Source organism: Entelurus aequoreus, linkage group LG06 (assembly GCF_033978785.1).
Source record: "Entelurus aequoreus isolate RoL-2023_Sb linkage group LG06, RoL_Eaeq_v1.1, whole genome shotgun sequence".
Classification (NCBI taxonomy): Eukaryota; Metazoa; Chordata; class Actinopteri; order Syngnathiformes; family Syngnathidae; genus Entelurus; species Entelurus aequoreus.
In genome coordinates this window covers 59,488,502-59,512,703 of record NC_084736.1, presented here as the reverse complement: position 1 = coordinate 59,512,703, position 24,202 = coordinate 59,488,502, and the positions used below count along the sequence as shown (strand labels likewise).

At 37.9% G+C, this 24,202-nt stretch overlaps 2 protein-coding genes across 5 annotated transcripts in view; both read right to left on the bottom strand.

Moving 5' to 3' along the window:
* asb6 (ankyrin repeat and SOCS box containing 6) overlaps positions 1–24,202 on the bottom strand; it is a 47,134-nt gene that overhangs the window by 12,453 nt on the left and 10,479 nt on the right. The window contains exons 1-2 of one of the 4 annotated variants that reach the window (XM_062051103.1): positions 21,830–21,851; positions 7,369–7,516 (exon numbers count right to left, since the gene is read on the bottom strand). In XM_062051103.1, coding sequence (XP_061907087.1) covers positions 7,369–7,478 — 110 coding nt within the window. In that variant the 5' untranslated portion in view covers positions 7,479–7,516; positions 21,830–21,851. Of the gene's footprint in view, positions 1–7,368; positions 7,517–7,609; positions 7,843–21,829; positions 21,852–24,202 lie in introns of those variants that run through there. The other 3 variants (XM_062051100.1, XM_062051101.1, XM_062051102.1) reach the window with 3 other exon arrangements.
* LOC133652388 (uncharacterized protein K02A2.6-like) lies at positions 9,332–12,958 on the bottom strand. The gene is made up of 2 exons (XM_062051098.1): positions 9,573–12,958; positions 9,332–9,507 (listed from the first exon to the last, which is right to left on the bottom strand). The coding sequence occupies exons 1-2, from the start codon at positions 12,618–12,620 to the stop codon at positions 9,469–9,471; spliced, it is 3,087 nt and encodes a 1,028-aa protein (XP_061907082.1). The 5' UTR covers positions 12,621–12,958; the 3' UTR covers positions 9,332–9,468.

The window sequence follows — 24,202 nt, the reverse complement described above, 5'->3', positions numbered from 1 at the left end:
ACAATAGCGTATCTAGTCGATACTACTATGATTACATCGATATTTTTTAACATCACAAAATCTTCTCTTTTTTTTTTTTTTAATTTATATTATGTTTATAAACTCAGGAAATATGTTCCTGGACACATGAGGACTTTGAATATGACCAATGTATGATCCTGTAACTACTTGGTATAGGATTGATACCCAAATTTGTGGTATCATCCAAAACTAATGTAAAGTATCAAACAACAGAAGAATAAGTTATTATTACATTTTAACAGAAGTGTAGATAGACCATGTTGAAACACAAAATAACCAGATATTATCAGTAAATGAACAAGTAGATTAATAATTCATTTTCTACCACTTGTCCTTAATAATGTTGACAATATAATAGAATGGAACATGACACAATATGTTACTGCATAGGCCAGCAGCTAAATTAGGAGCCTTAGTTTGTTTACTTACTACTAAAAGATAAGTTGTCTTGTATGTTCACTATTGTATTTAAGGACAAAATTGCAAAAAGAAAGATATGTGTTTGATTGATTGATTGATTGAAACTTTTATTAGTAGATTGCACAGTACAGTACATATTCCGTACAATTGACCACTAAATGGTAACACCCGAATACGTTTTTCAACTTAGTCGGGGTCCACGTTAATCAATTCATGGTACAAATATTTACAATCAGCATAATACAGTCATCACACAAGTTAATCATCAGAGTATATACATTGAATTATTTACATTATTTACAATCCGGGGGATGGGATGTGGAGGGGGTTGGGACTAGGTTTGGTTGATATCAGCACTTCAGTCATCAACAATTATATAATCTGAGAAATGGACGTTGAAACAGTGTATGTCTGACTTGGTAGGATATGTACAGCGAGCAGTGAACACAGTGAGCTCAGAAAGCATAAGAACAAGTATATACATTTGATTATTTACATTTGATTATTTACAATTCGGGGAGGTGGGATGTGGTGGGGGGAGGGTGTTAGTCTAGGGTTGAAGTTGCCTGGAGGTGTTCTTTAGTGCGGTTTTGAAGGAGGATAGAGATGCACTTTCTTTTACACCTGTTGGGAGTGCATTCCATATTGATGTGGCATAGAAGGAGAATGAGTTAAGACCTTTGTTAGATCGGATTCTGGGTTTAACGTGGTTTGTGGAGCTCCCCCTGGTGTTGTGGTTATGGCGGTCATTTACGTTCTGGAAGTAGTTTGACATGTACTTCGGTATCAGGGAGGTGTAGCGAATTTTATAGACTAGGCTCAGAGCAAGTTGTTTTATGTTTAATGTACCGTAATATTTTTTTGTTAAAATAAAGCCAATAATGCAATTTTTTGTGATCCCCTTTATTTAGAAATGTCCCGAAATACTTTTGGTACTGGTACCAAAATATTGGTATCGGGACAACACACACCGAGCTCTGGCAGAAATGTAGATCGGCGTCTATGAATACAATAGCCATAAGATAGACTGACCATACGTCCTCTTTTCCCCGGACATGTCCTCTTTTGCGGGGCTGTCCGGGCTGAGTTTCTTAAATGCCTCAAATGTCTGGCATTTTGAGTTAGGGTTGCGTGTATTTTCAATGTACGTCCAGGGTTAAGAAGGGGTTGAAAACAAAACAAATTGTGAAGGTGTGCGCGCAGTAGCATTCGTGAGGGAGGGGCGGAGACAGAGAGAGCGAGAGAGTTATGATAAACGCGCATGCGCCGCCAGGCTCTGCTTTTTATCGATAGATTTATCAGATTACATTTATTATTATCTATAGCAGGGGTGTCAAAAGTGTGCCCCAGAGGCCATTTGCGGCCCACAGCTAATGTTTTAATGGCCCACGGCACATTCTAAAAATACTATTAAAATAAACAAAAACATAACAAAAGTGAGATAAGTATAATAATAATACCTACCAACTTCTTTAAGAATGTTTTTGACTGCCTATCAACAGACGTCTTGCAAATAGTTAATAATTCTATTCAATCGGGCAATTTCCCGAAGGCTTTCAAAACTGCAGTCATTAAACCTCTTCTAAAAAAGCAGAGCCTAGATGCCTCTGTTATCAACAACTACAGACCAATTTCAAATCTACCATTCATAAGTAAAATAATTGAGAAAGTTGTCCTACAACAACTAAATCACTTCTTGGCTTCTACTGGCTGCCACAACAACTTCCAGTCAGGATTTCGACCTCTTCATAGCACAGAGACGGCCCTTCTTAAAGTTATAAATGACATCCGTCTAAACACAGACTCTGGCAAAACTTCAGTATTAATGCTTTTGGACCTCAGTGCTGCATTTGACACTGTCGACCACTCAATACTTTTGGACAGGTTGGAAAACTGGGTGGGGATCTCAGGCACAGTTTTAAGCTGGTTCAAGTCATATCTACAAGATAGGAACTATTTTGTTTCCATTGGTGACTTTGTATCAGAACCAACCAACGTAACGTGTGGAGTCCCCCAAGGTTCAATCTTGGGGCTGACTTTATTTAACATCTATATGCTCCCACTAGGACAAATCATGCAAAATAATAACATTGACCATCATTGCTATGCCGATGACACCCAAATCTATGTAGCGCTATCACCAAATGACTATCGCCCCACAGATCTTCTGTGCCAGTGCATTGAGCAAGTCAAACACTGGATGTGCCTACATTTCCTACAACTAAATGAAGATAAAACTGAGATAATTTTTTTTGGTGCTAAAAAAGAAAGGTTTAAAGTCGTCCAACACCTTCAATCACTGTCCCTGAAAACCTCAAATAAAGCCAGAAATTTTGGGGTTATTTTAGATTCTGATTTACATTTCGACAGTCACATCAAATCAGTAACAAAATCGGCCTACTATCACCTCAAAAATGTAAAAATACTTAGAGGGCTCATGTCAGCTCAAGACTTTGAAAAACTTGTACATGCCTTTATTACCAGTAGGCTAGACTATTGTAATGGTCTCCTTGCAGGTCTTCCCAAAAAAACTGCCAGGCAGCTACAGCTTGTTCAGAACGCTGCTGCTAGAGTTCTAACAAAGACCAAAAAATGTGAGCACATTACACCAATTCTTAAATCCTTACATTGGCTCCCTGTACATCAGAGAATTGATTTCAAAATCCTCCTGCTCACATATAAATCACTACATGGTCTAGGGCCGAAGTATATTACTGATATGCTCCCACTATATAAGCCCTCTAGATCACTAAGATCTTCTGAGACCAATCTGTTAGCGGTTCCAAGAGTAAACTCAAATCAAGGGAGAGCATCATTCAGTCACTATGCAACAAATAGCTGGAATAAACTTCCTGAAGATGTCAGACTTTCCCCAACTCTGACTCCTTTTAAAACTAGACTGAAGACTTTTATGTTCACCTTAGCTTTCAGCTAAATATTTTAATCTTTTAACTTTTAACGTCTGCACTGTTTTTATTTTTATTGTCTGCATTTTAATTTTGCTTTTATTTTCTTTCATTTCACTTTGTTGTCTGTGAAGCACTTTGAGTCTGTCTTGTGTATGAAAAGCGCTATACAAATAAAGTTGCCTTGCCTTGCCAAGAAAGCTTAAAGGTGAAATGTAATTTAGAAAAAGTTGCAATGTTGACTAATAAAACAAAGCTGTTTTTTTTTCTTTCAAACTGTCATTGCTCAAAACATAATATTGAATCAAAGTTATTATGAATTATTGACCTATCCAAGGTTCCGATTACTTCACATCAAATATTCCACTAAGAAAAAAAATTTTGGTGGAAGATTTTGCGTATTTTCTGTTTGCCATTAAAAACATAGTTTTGTTTGACAAAAAAGAGCGGTAAACAAACAAACAAAAAAACAACATAAAAAAAACTAATACATTTTGAAATGAGGAATAGATCTTAAGTTGATGTAGACTCCAGAGATTTAAGCGTTAAATATAAAATGTATGCATGCCCTGGCACACCATTATCATCATTTCATGACCGAAGCAAAACACTTTTTACACTTTTATACTGAAATAAATACACCTACAACTTATTAAATAAAAACATAGAAAAAACTACCAGCAGCGGTAAAGTTTAGATCCATGAAGGAAAGAAGAAAGTGAATGAATGTTTGTAACTGAATACATTTACATATGTATACAAATTTGTTTTCTTTTTTTATAATTTTTTTTAATGAATTAAGTTGCGTTTATGACAACCTTTTTCCAAAACACAATATAGAATGTGAGATATAACAGGATAATGCAAACGTTTATCATTTTTTTTCCAAAACGCTTACAAAAAAGTGGGGGCCCAAAAATTTACCGTGGGACCCCATTTTTACGACTTGATGGGGTCCCTGGGACCCCATTTTGAAAATTCCTAGCGCCAATACTGCTGTCAACAGAGGAGAAAAAATGCTTTATTTAAATAAATATATTATTTATAAAGCAAGTTCGAGTATCATTGGCAAATTTTCACCTAGTCCCGGTGTTGTACCGAAATCTGTTACCCATCAGAATTTGTAACTCCAGGGGGCGATGTTCCCATGACGTTTGTTTGATGGTTAAACGGCAAGCCCAAGGAGGAGGAGAAGAAGAACGCTTGCGTAAATGGCGTAAACTATCCTTAATGCTGAAACGTCAGTTGTCAAACTTGTCAGAATTTCAGCATTTATAAATTACACAACAGCTGATACAATGGACTCATACTATAATGTAAGTAAGTCATTGATTTCCAGAATATGTGTAATTTATTAATGCTGAAATTCTGACAACTGACGTTTCAGCATTAAGGATAGTTTACGCCAGCGTTTCTCAAAGTGTGGGGCACGCCCCACTGGTGGGGAATAGAGACATGACAGGTGGGGCGCGAGGAACGGGAGGAAATTTCACTTAAATTTTTTTTTTTTTTTTTCAATTATATTCTTAGATATTTTTTTTTACTATGCTTTCATTTTCTATACACACTGTAAATCACTTTGTGATTCTGTCTGTGAAATCCGCTATATAAATAAATGTAAATTACTTATTTTTCCTGTAGGCTTTACATTTCTAGGTAGGAGCGAAAGTTTGACAGACATAGCAACAGTAACTAATGGGGGCGGGGCTAAGCGGAAGCTTTGTGAATGGCGAGTCACTGTGCGAGGATTTGCTGTTTTGCAAATACATAAAAAATAGAGCCAATGCGGATGAGCTGTTCAATATAATGGACAGTTTCCTCAAAGAACACGACCTTAAATGGGAAAACTGTGTGGGCTTTTGCTCTGATGGCGCACAGACCATGGCAAAGTCAAGAAACGGGCTGCAGGCTCTAATAAAGAGTAGAGATGTCCGATAATATCGGCCTGCCGATATTATCGGCCGATATATGCGTTAAAATGTAATATCGGAAATTATCGGTATCGTTTTTTTAATTATCGGTATCGTTTTTTGTTTTTGTTTTTTTTATTAAATCAACATAAAAAACACAAGATACACTTACAATTAGTGCACCAACCCAAAAAACCTCCCTCCCCCATTTACACTCATTCACACAAAAGGGTTGTTTCTTTCTGTTATTAATATTCTGGTTCCTACATTATATATCAATATATATCAATACAGTTTGCAAGGGATACAGTCCGTAAGCACACATGATTGTGCGTGCTGCTGGTCCACTAATAGTACTAACCTTTAACAGTTAATTTGACTAATTTTCATTCATTACTAGCTTCTATGTAACTGTTTTTATATTGTTGTACTTTCTTTTTTATTCAAGAAAATGTTTTTAATTTATTTATCTTATTTTACTAATTTTTTAAAAAAGTACCTTATCTTCACCATACCTGGTTGTCCAAATTAGGCATAATAATGTGTTAATTCCACGACTGCATATATCGGTTGATATCGGTATCGGTTGATATCGGTATCGGTAATTAAAGAGTTGGACAATATCGGAATATCGGCAAAAAGCCATTATCGGACATCCCTAATAAAGAGGGTTGCGCCAAATGCGCATTGGACACACTGTGTCATTCGCACTCGCGTCAAGGCAGCTCAGCCCCGAACTCAATGAGGTTTTAACAGTGGCAGTGTCAAGCCTGCAACCCTGATTTGAAAAGCTGTGCAGTGCAAAACAGACTCATTGCAGCCACTAATGCTGGAGTACTGTAAAACTCATGTTCACTTGCCCTGTCTTGCCAAATGCATTAGCTCCTCCTTTTTTTTTTGCAAAGATTGCAAAGTGGCACTTTTATTTTTATTTATTATTGAACTTGATGCAAGTTATTTGATTTATTATTGAACTTGATGCAAGTTATAACACTTTTATTTGATTTATTATTGAACTTGATGCAAGTTATAACACTTTTATTTGATTTATTATTGAACTTGATGCAAGTTATAACACTTTTATTTGATTTATTATTGAACTTGATGCAAGTTAGAACACTTTTATTTGATTTATTATTGAACTTGATGCAAGTTATAACACTTTTATTTGATTTATTATTGAACTTGATGCAAGTTATAACACTTTTATTTGATTTATTATTGAACTTGATGCAAGTTATAACACTTTTATTTTATTTTTTATTGAACTTGATGCAAGTTAACACTTTTTTTGATTTATTATTGAACTTGATGCAAGTTATAACACTTTTATTTGATTTATTATTGAACTTGATGCAAGTTATAACACTTTTATTTATTTATTATTGAACTTGATGCAAGTTATAACACTTTTATTTGATTTATTATTGAACTTGATGCAAGTTATAACACTTTTTTTGATTTATTATTGAACTTGATGCAAGTTATAACACTTTTTTTGATTTATTATTGAACTTGATGCAAGTTATAACACTTTTATTTTATTTTTTATTGAACTTGATGCGAGTTAACACTTTTTTTGATTTATTATTGAACTTGATGCAAGTTATAACACTTTTATTTGATTTATTATTGAACTTGATGCAAGTTATAACACTTTTTTTGATTTATTATTGAACTTGATGCAAGTTATAACAATTTTTTTTTATTTATTATTGAACTTGATGCAAGTTATAACACTTTTATTTGATTTATTATTGAACTTGATGCAAGTTATAACACTTTTTTTGATTTATTATTGAACTTAATGCAAGTTATAACACTTTTTTTGATTTATTATTGAACTTGATGCAAGTTATAACACTTTTATTTGATTTATTATTGAACTTGATGCAAGTTATAACACTTTTATTTGATTTATTATTGAACTTGATGCAAGTTAGAACACTTTTATTTGATTTATTATTGAACTTGATGCAAGTTAGAACACTTTTATTTGATTTATTATTTAACTTGATGCAAGTTATAACACTTTTACATAGGGGGAAAACACAATTGTTCAATATTCTTGTGACTTTATATTGCGGTACAGTACAGTATATCAGTATTACCTGTCCCCTTGACTACCGTCTCCTTCTTCCGGCTCGACCACGCTCATTACAGCATCCACCAGTGGCTGATACTCATAAATGATTCTTCGGAACCCGTGGAGGAAAGGCATGGCTCCTCCACTCTTTTAGGAACTGTGGTCTCAAACTCCTGGGGACATTTTCAAACAATAGAGAGAGAGAGTCACATCAGATCAGGACGCCAGGACATGTCTTTCCAACTTCACTCTTATCAGAGCGTTACCCAGTTAGCGATACTTTCACGTCAACATTTACACACTGCAGTGAGAATACGTTATAAAATGTAAAAACAAACAAACATGTATTAGTAAAAAAAAAATCTTGCCTTAGTTTGTATTTTGTCTGTCTGTCGATCGTGTTGCGGTGGAACTAACATCAGCATTTGCAGCTGTCGTTATCAAAACCGGAAATGCCCGACAGCCAGGTTTTAGTCCCCGAAGAAACAAAACACGAAACATCGTTCCGCCACACACTATTGTTTACGAATGAAATATTTAATGAAGTATACTTTAACATTACCCTGTGATTTAGAACAAAGGTTCATCATAGTTTATTCCACATTTTATTTCAATTTTATAGAATGCACGATCGGTATAAAAAGTTGGATTGATTGATTGAAACTTTTATTAGTAGATTGCACAGTACAGTACATATTCCGTACAATTGACCACTAAATGGTAACACCCGAATACGTTTTTCAACTTGTTTAAGTCGGGGTTAACGTTAATCAATTCATGGTAAAGCACATTAGTGGTTGTCTGAGAAATTATTTTACATGTTATTAGGGATGTCCGATAATGGCTTTTTGCCAATATCCGATATTCCGATTTTGTCCAGCTCTTTAATTACCGATACCAATATCAACCGATACTGATATATACAGTCGTGGAATTAACACATTATTATGCCTAATTTGGACAACCAGGTATGGTGAAGGTAAGGTCCTTTTTTTTTTAATTAATCAAATAAGATAAGATAAATAAATTTAAAACATTTTCTTGAATAAAAAAGAAAATAAAACAATATAAAAACAGTTACATAGAAACTAGTAATTAATGAAAATGAGTAAAATGAACTGTTAAATGTTAGTACTATTAGTGGACCAGCAGCATGTATAAAGAATGGCTCAGGGACACAGAGAGGTAGCGTTGCTGTCATGTTTACTAGTCATTCAGGAAGTAAGCCCCAGCCCCAAAGCACCCTGGGATATGTAGGCATAGCCTACCACTACACCTCCCCTTCTTAGTTCAGCAACAACATATTCAAACACAAACTAATAAGCAAACTTATTCAAACATTTTAGATGAACTTAGACCACTGTAAATGAATAACTCTGACATAGTATTACAATCATCTTTCGCTTACACTTCTTTTTTTTTTTTTTTTTTTCCACAAACAAGAACTTGAAATACTTTAGAGTTCTACAAATCAAGTCTCTCAGGAGCCTTTGTCACTCTGCCTGACCTGGTGACTTGTGGTTGTCCAGGAGGAGTACCTGTGGCTCTGAGGTGGATTCTGTTTCTCCTCAGAACGCCCCTGTCAGTCTCTACCAAGTATGACCTTGGTGTGTGGGCATTTCCCAATACAGTCCCAGGGGTCGCTTCCGTGGTGACCCACACTTTCTGTCCAGACGGGAGCTCTGGGAGCGCACGGGAACGGTGGTGGTGGTTGTAGTTTGCAGCTTGCTTGCGTCGCCCTTCCTCATCCTTCTGGCGAAACTCCTGCAGCTCGGGCCATTTAGGGTCCAGCTTGCTTGAAGGCTGCGGCAGCGATGTGCGCAGGTTCCTCCCCATCAGCAACTGCGCTGGTGAGAATCCGTGCTCTAGCGGTGTGGCTCTGTATGCCAGTAGTGCCCTGACTTGGTCAGTGTCTTTTTCCCACAGCTTCTTGACAGTTTGAACAGCACGCTCCGCTTCACCATTCGCTTGTGGGTAGCGAGGACTGCTCGTGACATGTGTGAAGCTGCACTCTTTTGCAAATGCTCTGAATGCCTCCGACGAAAACTGGGGCCCATTGTCAGAAACCACGGTCTGTGCGTAACCATGATGACTAAAAGCATCTTTCACAGCTCCAATGGTGGCCTCAGATGTCGTAACTCTGAGCTCTGCCACCTCGATGTACCTAGAAAAATAATCAACAATAAGCAGGTAAGTCTTTTTGCTCCATTCAAACAGGTCCATCCCCACCTTTTGCCATGGGCGATCTGGTACTGTGGTCTCCATCAGCGGCTCTCTGTACTGGATTCTATATTTTTGGCACGTTTCACACTGGTCCACTGCCTCTCTGATGTGGGCAGTGATTCCAGGCCACCATACCGATTCCTTGGCTCTAGAGCGACATTTGGAGATTCCTTGATGACCTTCGTGAAGTTTAGTCATGATCTCCCTTCTGAGTGCTTGTGGTATCACCAGTCTCTCGCCTTTCATGAGAAGGTCATCTGCAAGATACAGGTCTGCTCTGACCTTCCAGTAGGGGGCAACGTCTGGCCTCAGCGTGTGTTTTTCCGGCCATTCTGTCAGACAGTAGTGTGACACTGTTTTGCATGTTTCATCTGCTTGTTGTGCCCGTTTAATTTCTTCCAATCGTGTGTCTGTAGCGGGGAGTGAGGACACAACAGCATTCACAAACACCTGGACCTCTCTTTCAAGTTCCAAGTCACCAGGTGACATCTTGTCCTGAAGCGGCGCTCTAGACAGCGTGTCTGCAGTGATGAGGTTTTTCCCTGGGACATGAACAATGTCATAATCATACCTCAGGAGTCGCAGACGAAATCTCAGAACCCTTGGTGGCAGATCATCCAAACCTCTGGTGCTCAACAGTGGGACCAGGGGCTTATGGTCTGTCAGGAGTGTGAAGTGTAGACCCTGCACGTAGGAGGTCAGTCTTTCGCACGCCCATGTTGCTGCCAGCGCCTCCTTTTCAATCTGCGCATAGCGCTTCTCTGTATCTGTCAGTCCTCTTGAAATAAACGTCACTGGTTGCCATGAGCCATCAGCCTGTTTCTGCGTGAGAACAGCACCTATTCCGTATGCTGATGCATCTGCTGCTACTTGAGTCTCTGCTGCATTTGAATATTTAGCAAGTGCTGTCGGTGAGCTCAGTCCTTCTTTCAGCTTTTGAAAAGCAGTCTGTTGAGGTTCCCCCCAGACCCACTCATTTTTCTCCCTCAGTAGGTCTTTCAGGGGCACGGTGACAGTAGCCAGTTGTGGCAAGAATTTGGACAGGTAATTTGCCATGCCTATTAGGCGGCGCACATCCTCCGCGCATTCAGGCTCTGGCATCTGAAGAATCGCTTTTGTTTTGTTTGGGTCGGGCTCGATGCCTTTTGCCGAAACCTTGTGACCAACAAAGATCATGTGCTCCTTAGCAAACTCACACTTCTCGTTCAAAGTGAGGCCTTCCTCCTGCATTTTCTGGAGCACACTGTGCAGTCTTTGGTCATGTTCCTGTCTGTCACGGCCATACACAAGAACATCATCTGCATGACACAGCACGCCCTCAAAATCCTCCAACATTTGTGACATCCTTCTTTGAAAATGTTCTGGAGCGGATTTGATCCCAAAGGGCAGGCGGTTGAACAGATATCTCCCAAAAGGAGTGATGAATGTGGTTAATGGTCGTGATTTTGGGGTTAATGGGATTTGCCAAAATCCAGATCGAGCATCTAGTTTTGTGAAAACCTTTGCCTCTGACATCATCGCAAGTGTTTGGTCGACGGAAGGAAGAATATGGCGTTCTCTTTTCACTGCTTTGTTTAGCTTTGTGAGATCTACACAGATCCTGAGTTTGTCCTGCTTTGGTTTTGGAACCACAACCATTCCAGAGCACCAAGCCGTTGGTTCTGTCACTTTTGATATGACTCCCATAGTTTCCATTCTATCCAGTTCTTCACGCACTTTCTCTCTCAGTGGCAGTGGGACCCGTCTGGGTGTTGAGAGAGCATAAGGTGTCGCTCCTTTTTTCAGCTCTATGCGGTACGGCTCCTTCAGCTCACCAAGCCCATGGAACACCGCTGGATACGCTGCTTTGAAATCTGTTTCAGGCTGTGTCGCTGTGACAGCCTCTGCTCTGTGAACCAGTTGCATGGCCTCTATGGCTGGTAGTCCCAGAAGTGGTTGTGTCAGTCCTGCCACAACATAAACATGTTGGTCTGTAAAGAGGCCTTTTGCCAGCATTTTCCCCTGGAAACAGCCCTTTACATTCAGGGGGTTGCGTCCCGGTCCAAACAGTTTCTTAAGTGGTTTCTCCAACTTGCCATCTCGTGTTGGTTTAAAGACACTTTCCGGTATGGATGTCACGTCAGCTCCTGTATCGATTTTAAAATTAATGGCTTCCCCGTTGAGTAGTATATTTTCCATCCAAGGCCTTGTAGTCTGTGTTTGCACCTCACCTAGAAAAGCATAGTCCTCCTGATCATTGTCACCGTCTGACTGGCACTCTGTGACTGTGTTTACTGCTTTCCCTCTGAAACAGGCCACTGCATAATGTCCAATTTTGCGACACTTGCGACATTCTACATCTTTAGCTGGGCAGTCTTTCCATGCATGTCTGCGTCCTTTTCCACATCGGCCACACTCTTTTTCTCCTTGAGTGTCTGACCTTTGGCCTTTGTTTGAGTGTTGAGGCTTTTTCCCCAGGCGCTGAAACCTTGTCTGAACAGCATCTACATTTATCTTGGAGTCTCCTTCTCCAGCAGTGTTGTACATTAATGTCTGTTGTTTCTTAACAGTTTCACTTTGTCTCACTCTTTGTATTGTCTTCACCAGGGTCAATTCTGAGTCCATCTGTAGCTGTTCTGACAGCCTCCTGTCATTTATTCCAACCACAATTCTGTCTCTTATTAGCTCTTCCTTCAGATCTCTATAGTTACAATGTTCTGCTAACTTGTGCACAGTGGTGATGAATGCTTCTGCACTCTCTCCATCTTGTTGGAACCTCATGTTAAACTGGGCCCTTTCAAAAATCACATTGTGTTTTCCCACACAGTGCTGCTCAAATGCTTCTTTAACTGTATCATACTTCTTTTTGTTTTCATCAGTCAACGGTAAAACTGCCAAAATATCATCTGCTGCATCTCCCATAGCATAGAGAAGTGAATTCACCTGATACTCCTCTTCTTTCTCTGTTAATCCAGATACAACACGAAATCTCTCAAACCTTCTGATCCATCTTGGCCATCCTGACGGATTTGAGAAGTCAAATGGTTCTGGGTGTGATATTTGTGTAGATGCCATTGTATATTCCCTTAGTTGTCGATCAGGAAAGGTTTGTGTAGCTCAGCCAAGTCGCAGGCTTTTTTTTTTTTTTTTTTTTTTTTTAGCTTAGCAACTTTTCTTCACTTATCTCCGTTTTTGTTGTCAGCACTGAGCTTCCTCCAGGCTATATTCATGAAGAGATAACATCCACCGCTTCACAGGAGTATAAAGTTATAACTTTTGAGTTCTTTTTCACTCTCTGACACCATGTATAAAGAATGGCTCAGGGACACAGAGAGGTAGCGTTGCTGTCATGTTTACTAGTCATTCAGGAAGTAAGCCCCAGCCCCAAAGCACCCTGGGATATGTAGGCATAGCCTACCACTACACAGCACGCACAATCATGTGTGCTTACGGACTGTATCCCTTGCAGACTGCATTGATATATATTGATATATATAATGTAGGAGCCAGAATATTAATAACAGAAAGAAACAACCCTTTTGTGTGAATGAGTGTAAATGGGGGAGGGGTTTTTTTTGGTTGGTGCACTAATTGTAAGTGTATCTTGTGTTTTTTATGTTGATTTAATAAAAAAATAAAATAAAAAAATAAAATAAAAAAAACGATACCGATAATTAAAAAAAACATACCGATAATTTCCGATATTACATATTAAAGCATTTATCGGCCGATAATATCGTCAGGCCGATATTAACGGACATCTCTACATTTTATCCATTTATTTCAAACACATGTAACAACCACAAAGTGTGACCGAGTCATTTGCAACCCGCAGCTATTTTTAACGGCCAGCAGCACATTCCAACAATACTATAAAATAATTTAAAACAATTTAAAAAGTGGAATAAAAAGCAAACAGGTGAAATGTTAAGAGAAAAAGTTGCAATCTTGACACTAATAACACAAAGCTGACATGCAGACTGTTTTTCTTGAAAATTGTCATTGCTCAAAAAATGTTAATGAATCAAAATAAATGATTGACCTATTCAATGCTCCAACTATCCATCCATCCATCCATTTTCTACCGCTTGTGCCGTTCGGGGTCGCGGGGGTTGCTGGAGCCTATCTCAGCTGCACATGGGCGGAAGGCGGGGTACACCCTGGGCAAGTCGCCACCATATGCTCCAACTACTTCACATCAAATATCCCACTTTGAAATATTTTATATGGCATGTTTTATGTATTGGCCATAAAACTAAGTTTTCTTTGACAAAAGGGGATACAACATCCATCCATCCATCCATCCATTTTCTATCGCTTGTCCCTTTCGGGGTCGCTGGAGTCTATCTCAGCTGCATTCGGGCGGAAGGCGGGGTACACCCTGGACAAGTCGCCACCTCATCACAGGGCCAACAAACAAACAAAAATGGGGGAAAATAAAAAATTTAACCTTAAATTGATCTAGACGTTTAAGCGTTGGAAGAAAAAAATACATTAAATGTGTGACTTATTTTTAACAATTTTATTGGAAGGGCCCTTTTGCATCCCCAATCATTTTAGTGGGATGAAAAAAAATCTGTCATTGCTCAAAAAATAATAATTAATTGGCATTGTGAATTATTGACCTATTTAAGGCTCCAATTACATCAAATATTCCACTTTGAATTTTGAGCTGAGAGATATTGCTTATTTTGTGTTTGCCATAAAAAAAACAAAAAGACCTAAGACAAACAGAACACGGGAAAAAAAGTATAAAAACTAAAGCTGACCTACAGATTTAAGTGTTGAAAGAAAAATAAAATAAAAATGCATTACTTATTTCTAACACTATTATGTGAGGGGTTATTTTGGATCCCCAATCATTTTAATGGGATTAAAAAAAACCTGTAATTCCTCAAAAAAAAGAAAAAAAAGAAAAGAATGAAAATAAATGCTGTTGTGAAATATTGGCCTTAAGATTCAAATTACATCAAATATCCCACTTAGAATTTTTTTTAGGGGGGGAACATTGCATATTTTGTGTTTTTGTCATATAGAACAGGGTTTTGTTGAAATTGAGCTAGATATTTAAGCATTGAATGATGTATGTATATATACATACACACACACACACACACACACACACACACACACACACACACACACACACACACACACACACACACACACACACACACACACACATATGTATATACATATTATATATTCATATATAAGTTTGGACACCCCTGATCTATACACTATTAAAACAAATACACTATTTTAATGTAAAAAACAAAAAAAAAACAATAGTAATAGTAAAGGTAAATAAAAGAAACATATGCAACTAATAATGCCCTTATATAACAATTTCTAGTATATAATTACAGGATACATATGTAATTACATCCAACAATACAATACACCCTTAAGATATCAAAATACATGTTTTTTTTTACTTTTAAATTGATATATGTTTTTGTTTTGTTTGATTTCCTCATCTAATTGAGTCCACTGAGCCACCCCACAAACCAATGTGCACAAATCTTTAATAATTGTGTTAACACAAAGTTGCTTTATAAGAATGATCTTATAACATCAAGTAAAGCAATGAGCTGTTTGCATAGCTGTGCTCAACAAACCCTCAACTTAAATATATAATATTTAAATAATTTAACTGAATTTGTCCTATGGTTTTACAATATGGCATTGTCGTGTACCTGCAATAATGTGATTAGAAATATATTGTATGAAGATAACATTATAGATAAAACATATGCAATACAGTTTAAATTTCAAGCACATTATTCAGTGTAGGTCAAATATTTAACTGCAAGTAATTACATCCTACGTTATGCCTTAATTACTGTACAGTAAATGCACTGTAGTGCATGTGAAATACATTCTCAGCCTCTAGATGGCAGCAGCAATACACACACAACCAGCTTGGATTTAATGATGACAAGTGCCACTCATGCCCATGAAAATCTACTTTAACAAATCAGTCTCTGACTAACAATGACCTGTGAGCACATTTGCCAGTGTAATATGGTGGAAAAATCAAACAATGTCTACAGATTCTCTAATCTAATGCAAAGCCATAGAGACATATTCATAACACCGTTCATATATGTATATTTCTGCCATTTGATTTGTATTAAAACAACACTTGTTAAACTAGGGGTGTCAAACGTACCGCCCGAGGGCCGGATCAGGCCCGCGGACAGGTGTTATCCGGCCCCCCGGATGAGTTTGCTAAGGATAAAAATTAACCTGAAATTTTTGAATGAAAGAAATAGCTGTTCTAAATGTGTCCACTGGATGTCGCAATACCAATTCGTTGTATCTTTGGAGGTGATGCTACATATGTACAAAGTAAACCACATGATGTTAGTACATCAGTCAAGGAAAGTGATCAAACTCCATAAATTACATACTGTAATTTATCTTGATAGATTGAAAATGAACACCAATGAGTTGGCTGATGAACATTATCACATAATTTATTCAGAAAATATAAATAACGACAAATAAAGATGGGATACTATTAACTGCAACATGTAAGTGTGAAAATATGGATTTGTACATTTTCAGAATGTGCTTGTTCTATAATTAAACAAAGAAAACAATCTGATATTGTCTTTATTTTTAAGTTATCGTGCCGTGATTTTACCAGTCAGGCCCACTTGGGAGTAGATTTTTCTCCATGTGGCCCCCGATCTAAAATGAGTTTGACACCCCTGGATTAAACATATAATATAAATGCAAATGGATAATCTCACAGGGATCAACAGGTATGGTATATTTTTTAAAGGGACTAAATGCACTGCTAGTTATCTCTACCCTTGTAAACTAACTGTATTGAAGAAAGAGGACAATGGTGGTGCTTTATCTCAGCTACCAGTAAATAGACTCTTTATTAAATTTAGACCCCATCCATCTACACTAAGAACGATTTCGAAATTACTTTGTTGGCCACAAATTGTTGGCAATAGATTGAGCCTCTCTTCAACAAGGCCATCCCTTATCTGCTTCACATTTCCTCCAAGATGCAAGAAAGCAGGACACAGTTGGACTTTCATTTGTTCTCCGGGGTGATAAATAATACTAGACTGACCATACGTCCTCTTTTCCCCGGACATGTCCTCTTTTGCGGGGCTGTCCGGGCGGGGTTTCTTAAATGCCTCAAATGTCCGGTATTTTGAGTTAGGGTTGCGTGTATTTTCAATGTACGTTCAGGGTTAAGAAGGGGTTAAAAACAAAACAAATTTGTGAGCATTCGTGAGGGAGGGGCGGAGACAGAGAGCGAGAGAGCCAGACAGTCGAGAGACCGACAGGACACAAGAGAGAAGCCGAAACGTAAATGCAACTTCACGGATGATTTGCGGGAAAAGTAACCGTGTTTTCGTCCTGGCCGTGACACATGGGAAGCAGAATGCACTGTGTGCAAAGCAGGAAGGTATATATCTGTGGCAAATAAAGATCTACAAGCCCATATCGACACTACAAAGCACAAAACAGCTGTGCAGGGCGAGAGCTCGTCTGCTGTTTTTTGTTTAAATTTAATTAACTTGTTTTGAGGCATTATTTATGTTTAGATTATATACAAGAGGTTATTTTGAATATTTCTACCTCTGCACTTTTTTCCAAAACTGTGAATGTTACAGAATATACACTATCGTTCAAAAGTTTGGGGTCACATTGCAAATGTCTGGTTTTTGGTGCAATATCTACATAGGTGTATAGAGGCCCATTTCCAGAAACTATCACTCCAGTGTTCTAATGGTACAATGTGTTTGCTCATTGGCTCAGAAGGCTAATTGATGATTAGAAAACCCTTGTGCAATCATGTTAACACATCTGAAAACAGTTTAGCTCGTTACAGAAGCTACAAAACTGACCTTCCTTTGAGCAGATTGAGTTTCTGGAGCATCACATTTGTGGGGTCACTTAAACGCTCAAAATGGCCAGAAAAAGAGAACTTCCATCTGAAACTCGACAGTCTATTCTTGTTCTTAGAAATGAAGGCTATTCCACAAAATTGTTTGGGTGACCCCAAACTTTTGAACGGTAGTGTAAGTGTGACTTATTTGGTTATACTGTCAAGCAGTGTTGGCGTTAACGCACTTTTTGTGTCTTTTTAAAGCATTGAAATCAGAAAGGACCCAAATTATTATTTTTTTTAAATTTTTTTTACCATTTGTGTCCTACAGCTAATGTTTTAAAGGTCCACGGCACATTCTAAAAATACTATTAAAATAAACAAAAACATAACAAAAGTGAAATAAAAAAGCTTACAGGTGAAATGTAATTTAGAAAAAGTTCCAATGTTGACTAATGAAACAAAGCTGTTTTTTTTTCATTGCTCAAAACATAATATTGAATCAAAATCAAAGTTATTATGAATTATTGACCTATCCAAGGTTCCGATTACTTCACATCAAATATTCCACTAAGAAAAACATTTTTGGTGTAAGATTTTGCATATTTTGTGTGTTTGCCATAAAAAAACATAGTTTTGTTTGACAAAAAGGGCGGAATACAAATAAACAAAAAAACAACATAAAAAAACTAAAACATTTTTGAAATGAGGGATAGATCTGAAGTTGATGTAGACTCCAGAGATTTAAGCGTTAAATATAAAATATATGTATGCCCTGGCACACCATTATCATCATTTCATGACCGAAGCAAAACACTTTTTACACTTTTATACTGAAATAAATACACCTACAACTTATTAAATAAAAACATAGAAAAAACTACCAGCAGCGGTAAAGTTCAGATCCATGAAGGAAAGAAGAAAGTGAATGAATGTTTATAACTGAATACATTTACATATGCATACACATTTCTTTCCTTTTGTATTATTTTTTTTAATGAATTAAGTAACGTTTATGACAACCTTTTTCCAAAACACAATATAGAATATGACATATAACAGGACAATGCATACATTTGTCATTTGTTTTCAAAACGCTTACAAAAAAGTGGGACCCCAAAAATTTACTGTGGGACCCCATTTTTATGACTTGATGGGGTCCCTGGGACCCCATTTTGAAGATTCATAGCGCCAACACTGCTGTCAACAGAGGAGAAAAAATGCTTTATTGAAATAAATATATTATTTATAAAGCAAGTTTGAGTATCATTGGCAAATTTTCACCTAGTCCCGGCCTTGGCACGCATATATGTGTCCTCTTTTTGGGATTTCAGAATATGATCAGCCTCCATAAGACCCCGCACTAATTCTGGTTATCAGATCACCACAGGTACATATAAGAATATTTTAGACCAGTCAGTAGGGATGATGTTTGATAAGAAATTTTCGAGTTCGAGCCCATTATCGAATCCTCTTATCGAACCGATTCCTTATCGATTCTCTTATCGAATCCAGATAGGTTGTTGTATATGGAAAAAAACACAATATTTGGTTTAACAAAAGCTCACTTTTATTTTATATGAAAAAAATAAAATAAAATAAATAAATAAATATTGACTGTTACCCCCCTAAAAAAAAAAAAAAAAAAATATTGACTGTTGTTACCCAAAGTATATTAAGTGGGATTTTTCAGAAAAACAAATATATACTGTAACACAAAAACAACCTGTCTCTGTGATCACTACAGGTGAATAGCCAATGCCTTGAGGCGTTTTTTCCAGTCCATTATTTTTGCTGCTAATGACTGAGCTACGTCATTTCCTGTGATGTCCCACAGGGCATTTCTTGTGGGACAGGATTCGTTCCCAGGGATTTGAATAAAGAACCAAGTCTTATTCTTTACTATAGTGGCCTCGATAACGGTAACTGGTTCTCAAAAAGGGATTTGAGTCCATGGAATCGGTAATTTTCTTATCGAACAACCGGGAGAACCGGTTTCGAACATCATCCCTACCAGTCAGTCACATTTGGTTTCTCTCAGTTTTAATCAAACTGTGCAGTCAAGGTAGTGAGGCACGGTAGCGCCTCGACACAGAGGAGATTTACAAAGTACTGTGAAATATGTGCAATCTGCTGTGGCTCGTGCAAAAAAAAAAAAAAAAAATTAATTACCACAAATTCCAAGTACTTCTATGATGTGATAACGCACACGGACCCTTTTGAAAAAGCTGCACACGTCAAGGTGCCAGAAAATTATTGGCGAGGTGAAGGTGAAGGCGGTGGAATGAAAAGAGCCCATTGTGGTTCAGGTTTGCTCAGTTCCATACCATGAGTGTGAATTATCAGACCAGCAGGTCTGAGCCTAATATCCTTTTGGCTGCAGGCATATGCCGAGTGAAGATTGTGGCTGGAAATGATCAGCCCCTTTAAAGGTCAGGGGAAGTTAAGGACACATAAAGTAGGCCGTGGCGCATCCAGCTGAGATAAGTGTCTCTGTGAGGAAAAATGTGAAGAGTTTATTTTGACTCATGAGTTCTCTAAAAGTAGAGGGTGCCAGCAATTTAACATATTCAATTTACAGTAGACCCTCGTTTATTGGCGGCCTGACCGCGGTAATTATTACTGAATATTTTCACAGATATCTCATAAAAACAGAAATGTTTACGATCTTCTAAATAGTGTTTTTGATAACACCCTAACAGTCACCTTTACACTTGTTTATCGCGCAAAGCAAACTATAACCTGCAAACTATAACCTGCTACCTAAACACGAACAACATTTCTTCTCAACAAAAGAGGAGAAATATAACCTCAGAGCAGGGATGTCAAACATGCGGCCCGTGGGCCGGATCAGTCCCGCGAACAGGCTCAATCTGGCCCGTGATTCTGCATATTTGATCGGCTGATCCCTAAGATCAGCCGATCAGCTGCTACTGACGGTCCCTGACACAAGGCTGAAGCTTAGAGGTGACAGAGCTTTCGTCGCTGCTGCTCCCAAGCTCTGCAACGACCTACCTCTGAGTGTTAGACAGGCCTCCTCTCTTCCTGTTTTTAAATCTCTCTTAAAAACATACTTTTATTCCATGGCTTTTAACACTGAGTGATATCCATCCTGCAATGGCGCCCCATAACACACCTGCTGTGAACCTGTTTTTATGTTTTTATGTTTTATTTATTTGATTTATTTATTTTTTATCGTGTTCTGTTTGTGTTGTGTTTGCTCGGTACTCGTATTATCTTTTAACCTGCCCAATGTACAGCACTTTGGCTACCCCTGTGGTAAATTTTAAATGTGCTTTATAAATAAAGTTGATTTTGATTTGGTTTGATTTAAATAAAACAAACTGCTGTTCTAAATGTGTCCACTGGATGTCGCAATAGCCATTCTGTTAGGCAAGCAAATAGTTTATTCCGGGGCGGAAAGTAACCCAAACAAGAGGTACACGGTGAAGCGAGGCCGTGACTCCTCCCCCTCGACTCCAACGTAAAACAAACAGGAGTAAAATGAACATTTAAAATGCAGCATGAGACACGGCACACCGATATAGTTCTGTGGAAATTGTCTTCTGTGCAAATTTAAAGAAAGTGAAGTGTGTGATTTACTGCAATACTGTCAGTCTTTTAAGTTTTGGTGTGTTGAAATTGTTCACACATTGCACAATTTTTTTTTTTCTATCAATACGCAATGATGCCCAGGGAGTAAGTCTTGAATAATTTCTACCTCAGTCTGTAAGGTTTGTTGATTTAGCACAGGATTAACATGTGGAATGACAAATGACATTGTGGGGCGAGGTGTGGCCAGCGCTGTCTGCAGGAGCAAAGGTCACCGCCTCTGTCCATGGTGCTGAGGACAGAGCACCATCAGACGGGGGCGTGGTGGTGCTGACGGCGAGACACAGCTGGCAGATGATTAGATTTCACAGGTGGTACGTGTTAATCTAATCATCTGTTGTCTTTAACAGTAAGCGGCCGGGAGCAGGAGGGGAGAGAGGATAAGGACGTGACTGAAAAGTCACGTTCTGCGGGAGAAAGATTTTTTAAAAACCTATGTACATTAAAAACGTTGTTAAAAACTGCACGCTTGGCTCTTGTGCCATGTCTACAGTGGAACTGCTAGGAAGCAACTTCCACAGACATATTTAATACATAGAAGAGTTGTTATTTATGCTTTATTTTGTTTCTTGTTCCATCCTAGTTGGGCTGTGACTGAAAGTTGAATTGCTTTGTAGATACACTGAGATGAAGTCAGAGTTCATTGTGTTCTTCACAGTGTTTTTCAAACTGCAACAATGTTTTCCTCAGAATTTTCAACTAACTTGAAGTGTTTTGTCGAGAGGATTATGTACTATTCTGGGCCAAAGTAAAACAAAGAAAAACAATCGAAAGTAGTCATATTTTTTAAGTTATTATGCCATAATTTTACCTGTCTGGTCTTCGTGTTCCACGCCATCGTCTGCTGGGGTGAGGGGAGCATGGCCAGAGACAGGAGCAGACCCAACAAAGCAACCAAGAGAGCCGACTCCACCCTCGGCCGGCCACCACAAAAAGTTCACAAAAAAGCACCGCAGAAGTTACGAACACACAGTCCCAAAGGGTCCTGAACCAAAAGACAAAAAAACCCACATGAAAACAAGAGGGAAACATCAGGAACACAAAAGGATGAGACAAGAGCACAGAGCTCCTGCCACCAGCAGCCACTACAGCGGCTATTATTCCACAATAAATAATACCATATTCAAACATCGGAGGCTCACGTAGAAGCATTTCATCTATTTGTCTTTTTGTCCACCTGGTCTGACAGCATCCAGTTTTCTCTTGGTTTTTCCAGCAAGCTGCCAACTTGTAAATTATGGATCATTCCTTCACTGAAAATAGGCTTAGACCTAAAAGTGCCTACTTTTTAATTAGTGACAATTGATCAATTCTTTAGGGCTGGAAGAATGTTCATTATTGCTTCAAAGAGAATGATTATTTTCTTATCTGTCCTTTTTAATGGTAGATTCAATCGTCATTGTAGCTTTCTGAGGAAATAAGGCAACAAAATGAAGGACAGGTCATTTTGACTTGTGAATCATAAGCTAGAGGAAGGTCATTTCTTTCCTTCTGGGCATCGGACTGGAGAACGAATTGACGGCCCCAGAGAGACTGATAAGTAAATACAGTTTTAATGGCCTGCGAATGGCCAGTGGAGATCTGCGCTGGCCGGCAGTGGGCAAGGCACAGAGGGCGGCAGGGTATTCCGCAGCAGTTATTATTAATGCTATCATAGATCAGATAGACCGCGGGAAGAGAATAAAAGGTTATGATGAAGCTAGGATGTCCCCAACTGACATGAGGAAAAGCTACTGCAGCTGGTTAAGGTCATGGATGAAGGATACCTCCCAAAAAGACTTATGGTATGATTTATTAGATTGAATACGTATAGGACATGGGGACAGTATGGCCCAGGGAGTAACTGAAGGTCATAGGGTGACATGCAGCTGCTTCAAAAAGCCATCTCAAATTAACCCTACAGTACAGTATTTTGTTCAATTGATTTATTTTTGCCAACTAGTGTAATGTACGAAATAAAATGCTTTTGTTTATTTTTTTTAGTTTAAACAGACTAGTGTTGTCCCAAAACCAATATTTTGGTACAAGTACTAAAATTATTTAGATATTTTTTGGTACTTTTCTAAATAAAGGGGACCACAAAACATGGCATTATTGGCTTTATTTTAACAACAAATCATACGGTACAATAAAAATGTATTATTGCAAGTTTGTCCTTTAATAAAATAGTGAACATACAAGACAACTTGTCTTTTATTAGTAAGTAAGCAAACAAAGGCTCCTAATTTAGCTGCTGACGTATGCAGTAACATATTGTGTCATTTTCCATTCTATTATTTTGTCAAAATTATTAAGGACAAGTGGTAGAAAATGAATAATTAATCTACTTGTTCATTTACTGTTAACATCTGCTTACTTTCTCTCTTAACATGTTCTATCTACACTTCTGTTAAAATGAAATAATCACTTATTCTTCTCTTGTTTGATACTTTACATTAGTTTTGGATGATACCACGAATTTGGGTATCAATCCGATACCACGTCATTGCAGGATCACACATTGGTCATATTCAAAGTCCTCATGTGTCCAGGGACATATTTCCTGAGTTTATAAAAGAAGATGTTGTGATGCCAAGAAATATCGACGTAATCATAGTAGTGTTGACTAGATACGCTACTGTACCTGGTATCATTACAGTGGACTGGTACTTTTCAGAGGCGGTATAGTACCGAAAATTATTCACTAGTATCGCGGTACTATACTAATACCGGTATTTATATCTAATTCCAATGCAAAGCTTGGTCTATACTGTCGGGTTCACTAACTTGCGTAAGCGACGTCGTCTTGCCCACTCCGATTGTGTACATCATACTTGCCAACCTTGAGACCTCCGATACCGGGAGGTGGGGGGTGGGGGCGTGGTGGGGGGTGGGGCGGGGGCGTGGTTAAGAGGGGAATATATTTAAGCTAGAATTCACCAACTCAAGTATTTCATATATATATATATATATATATATATATATATATATATATATATATATATATATATATATATATATATATATATATATATATATATATATATATATATATATATATACATGAAATACTTGACTTTCAGTGAATTCTAGCTATATATATATTTAGATTATTATACATATAAATAAAATAAATACTTGAATTTCAGTGTTCTGGAGGCTATCCAGTAGATGGCAGTATTGTCCTGTTTAAGAGTGTCACAAC

Coding starts and splice junctions, on each gene's coding strand:
- LOC133652388 (XM_062051098.1), bottom strand. CDS start 12,620: ATGGCATCTACACAAATATCACACCCAGAACCATTTGACTTCTCAAAT. Junction 9,508..9,572: donor CAGATCGCCCATGGCAAAAG/GTGGGGATGGAC, acceptor TTATTTTTCTAG/GTACATCGAGGTGGCAGAGC.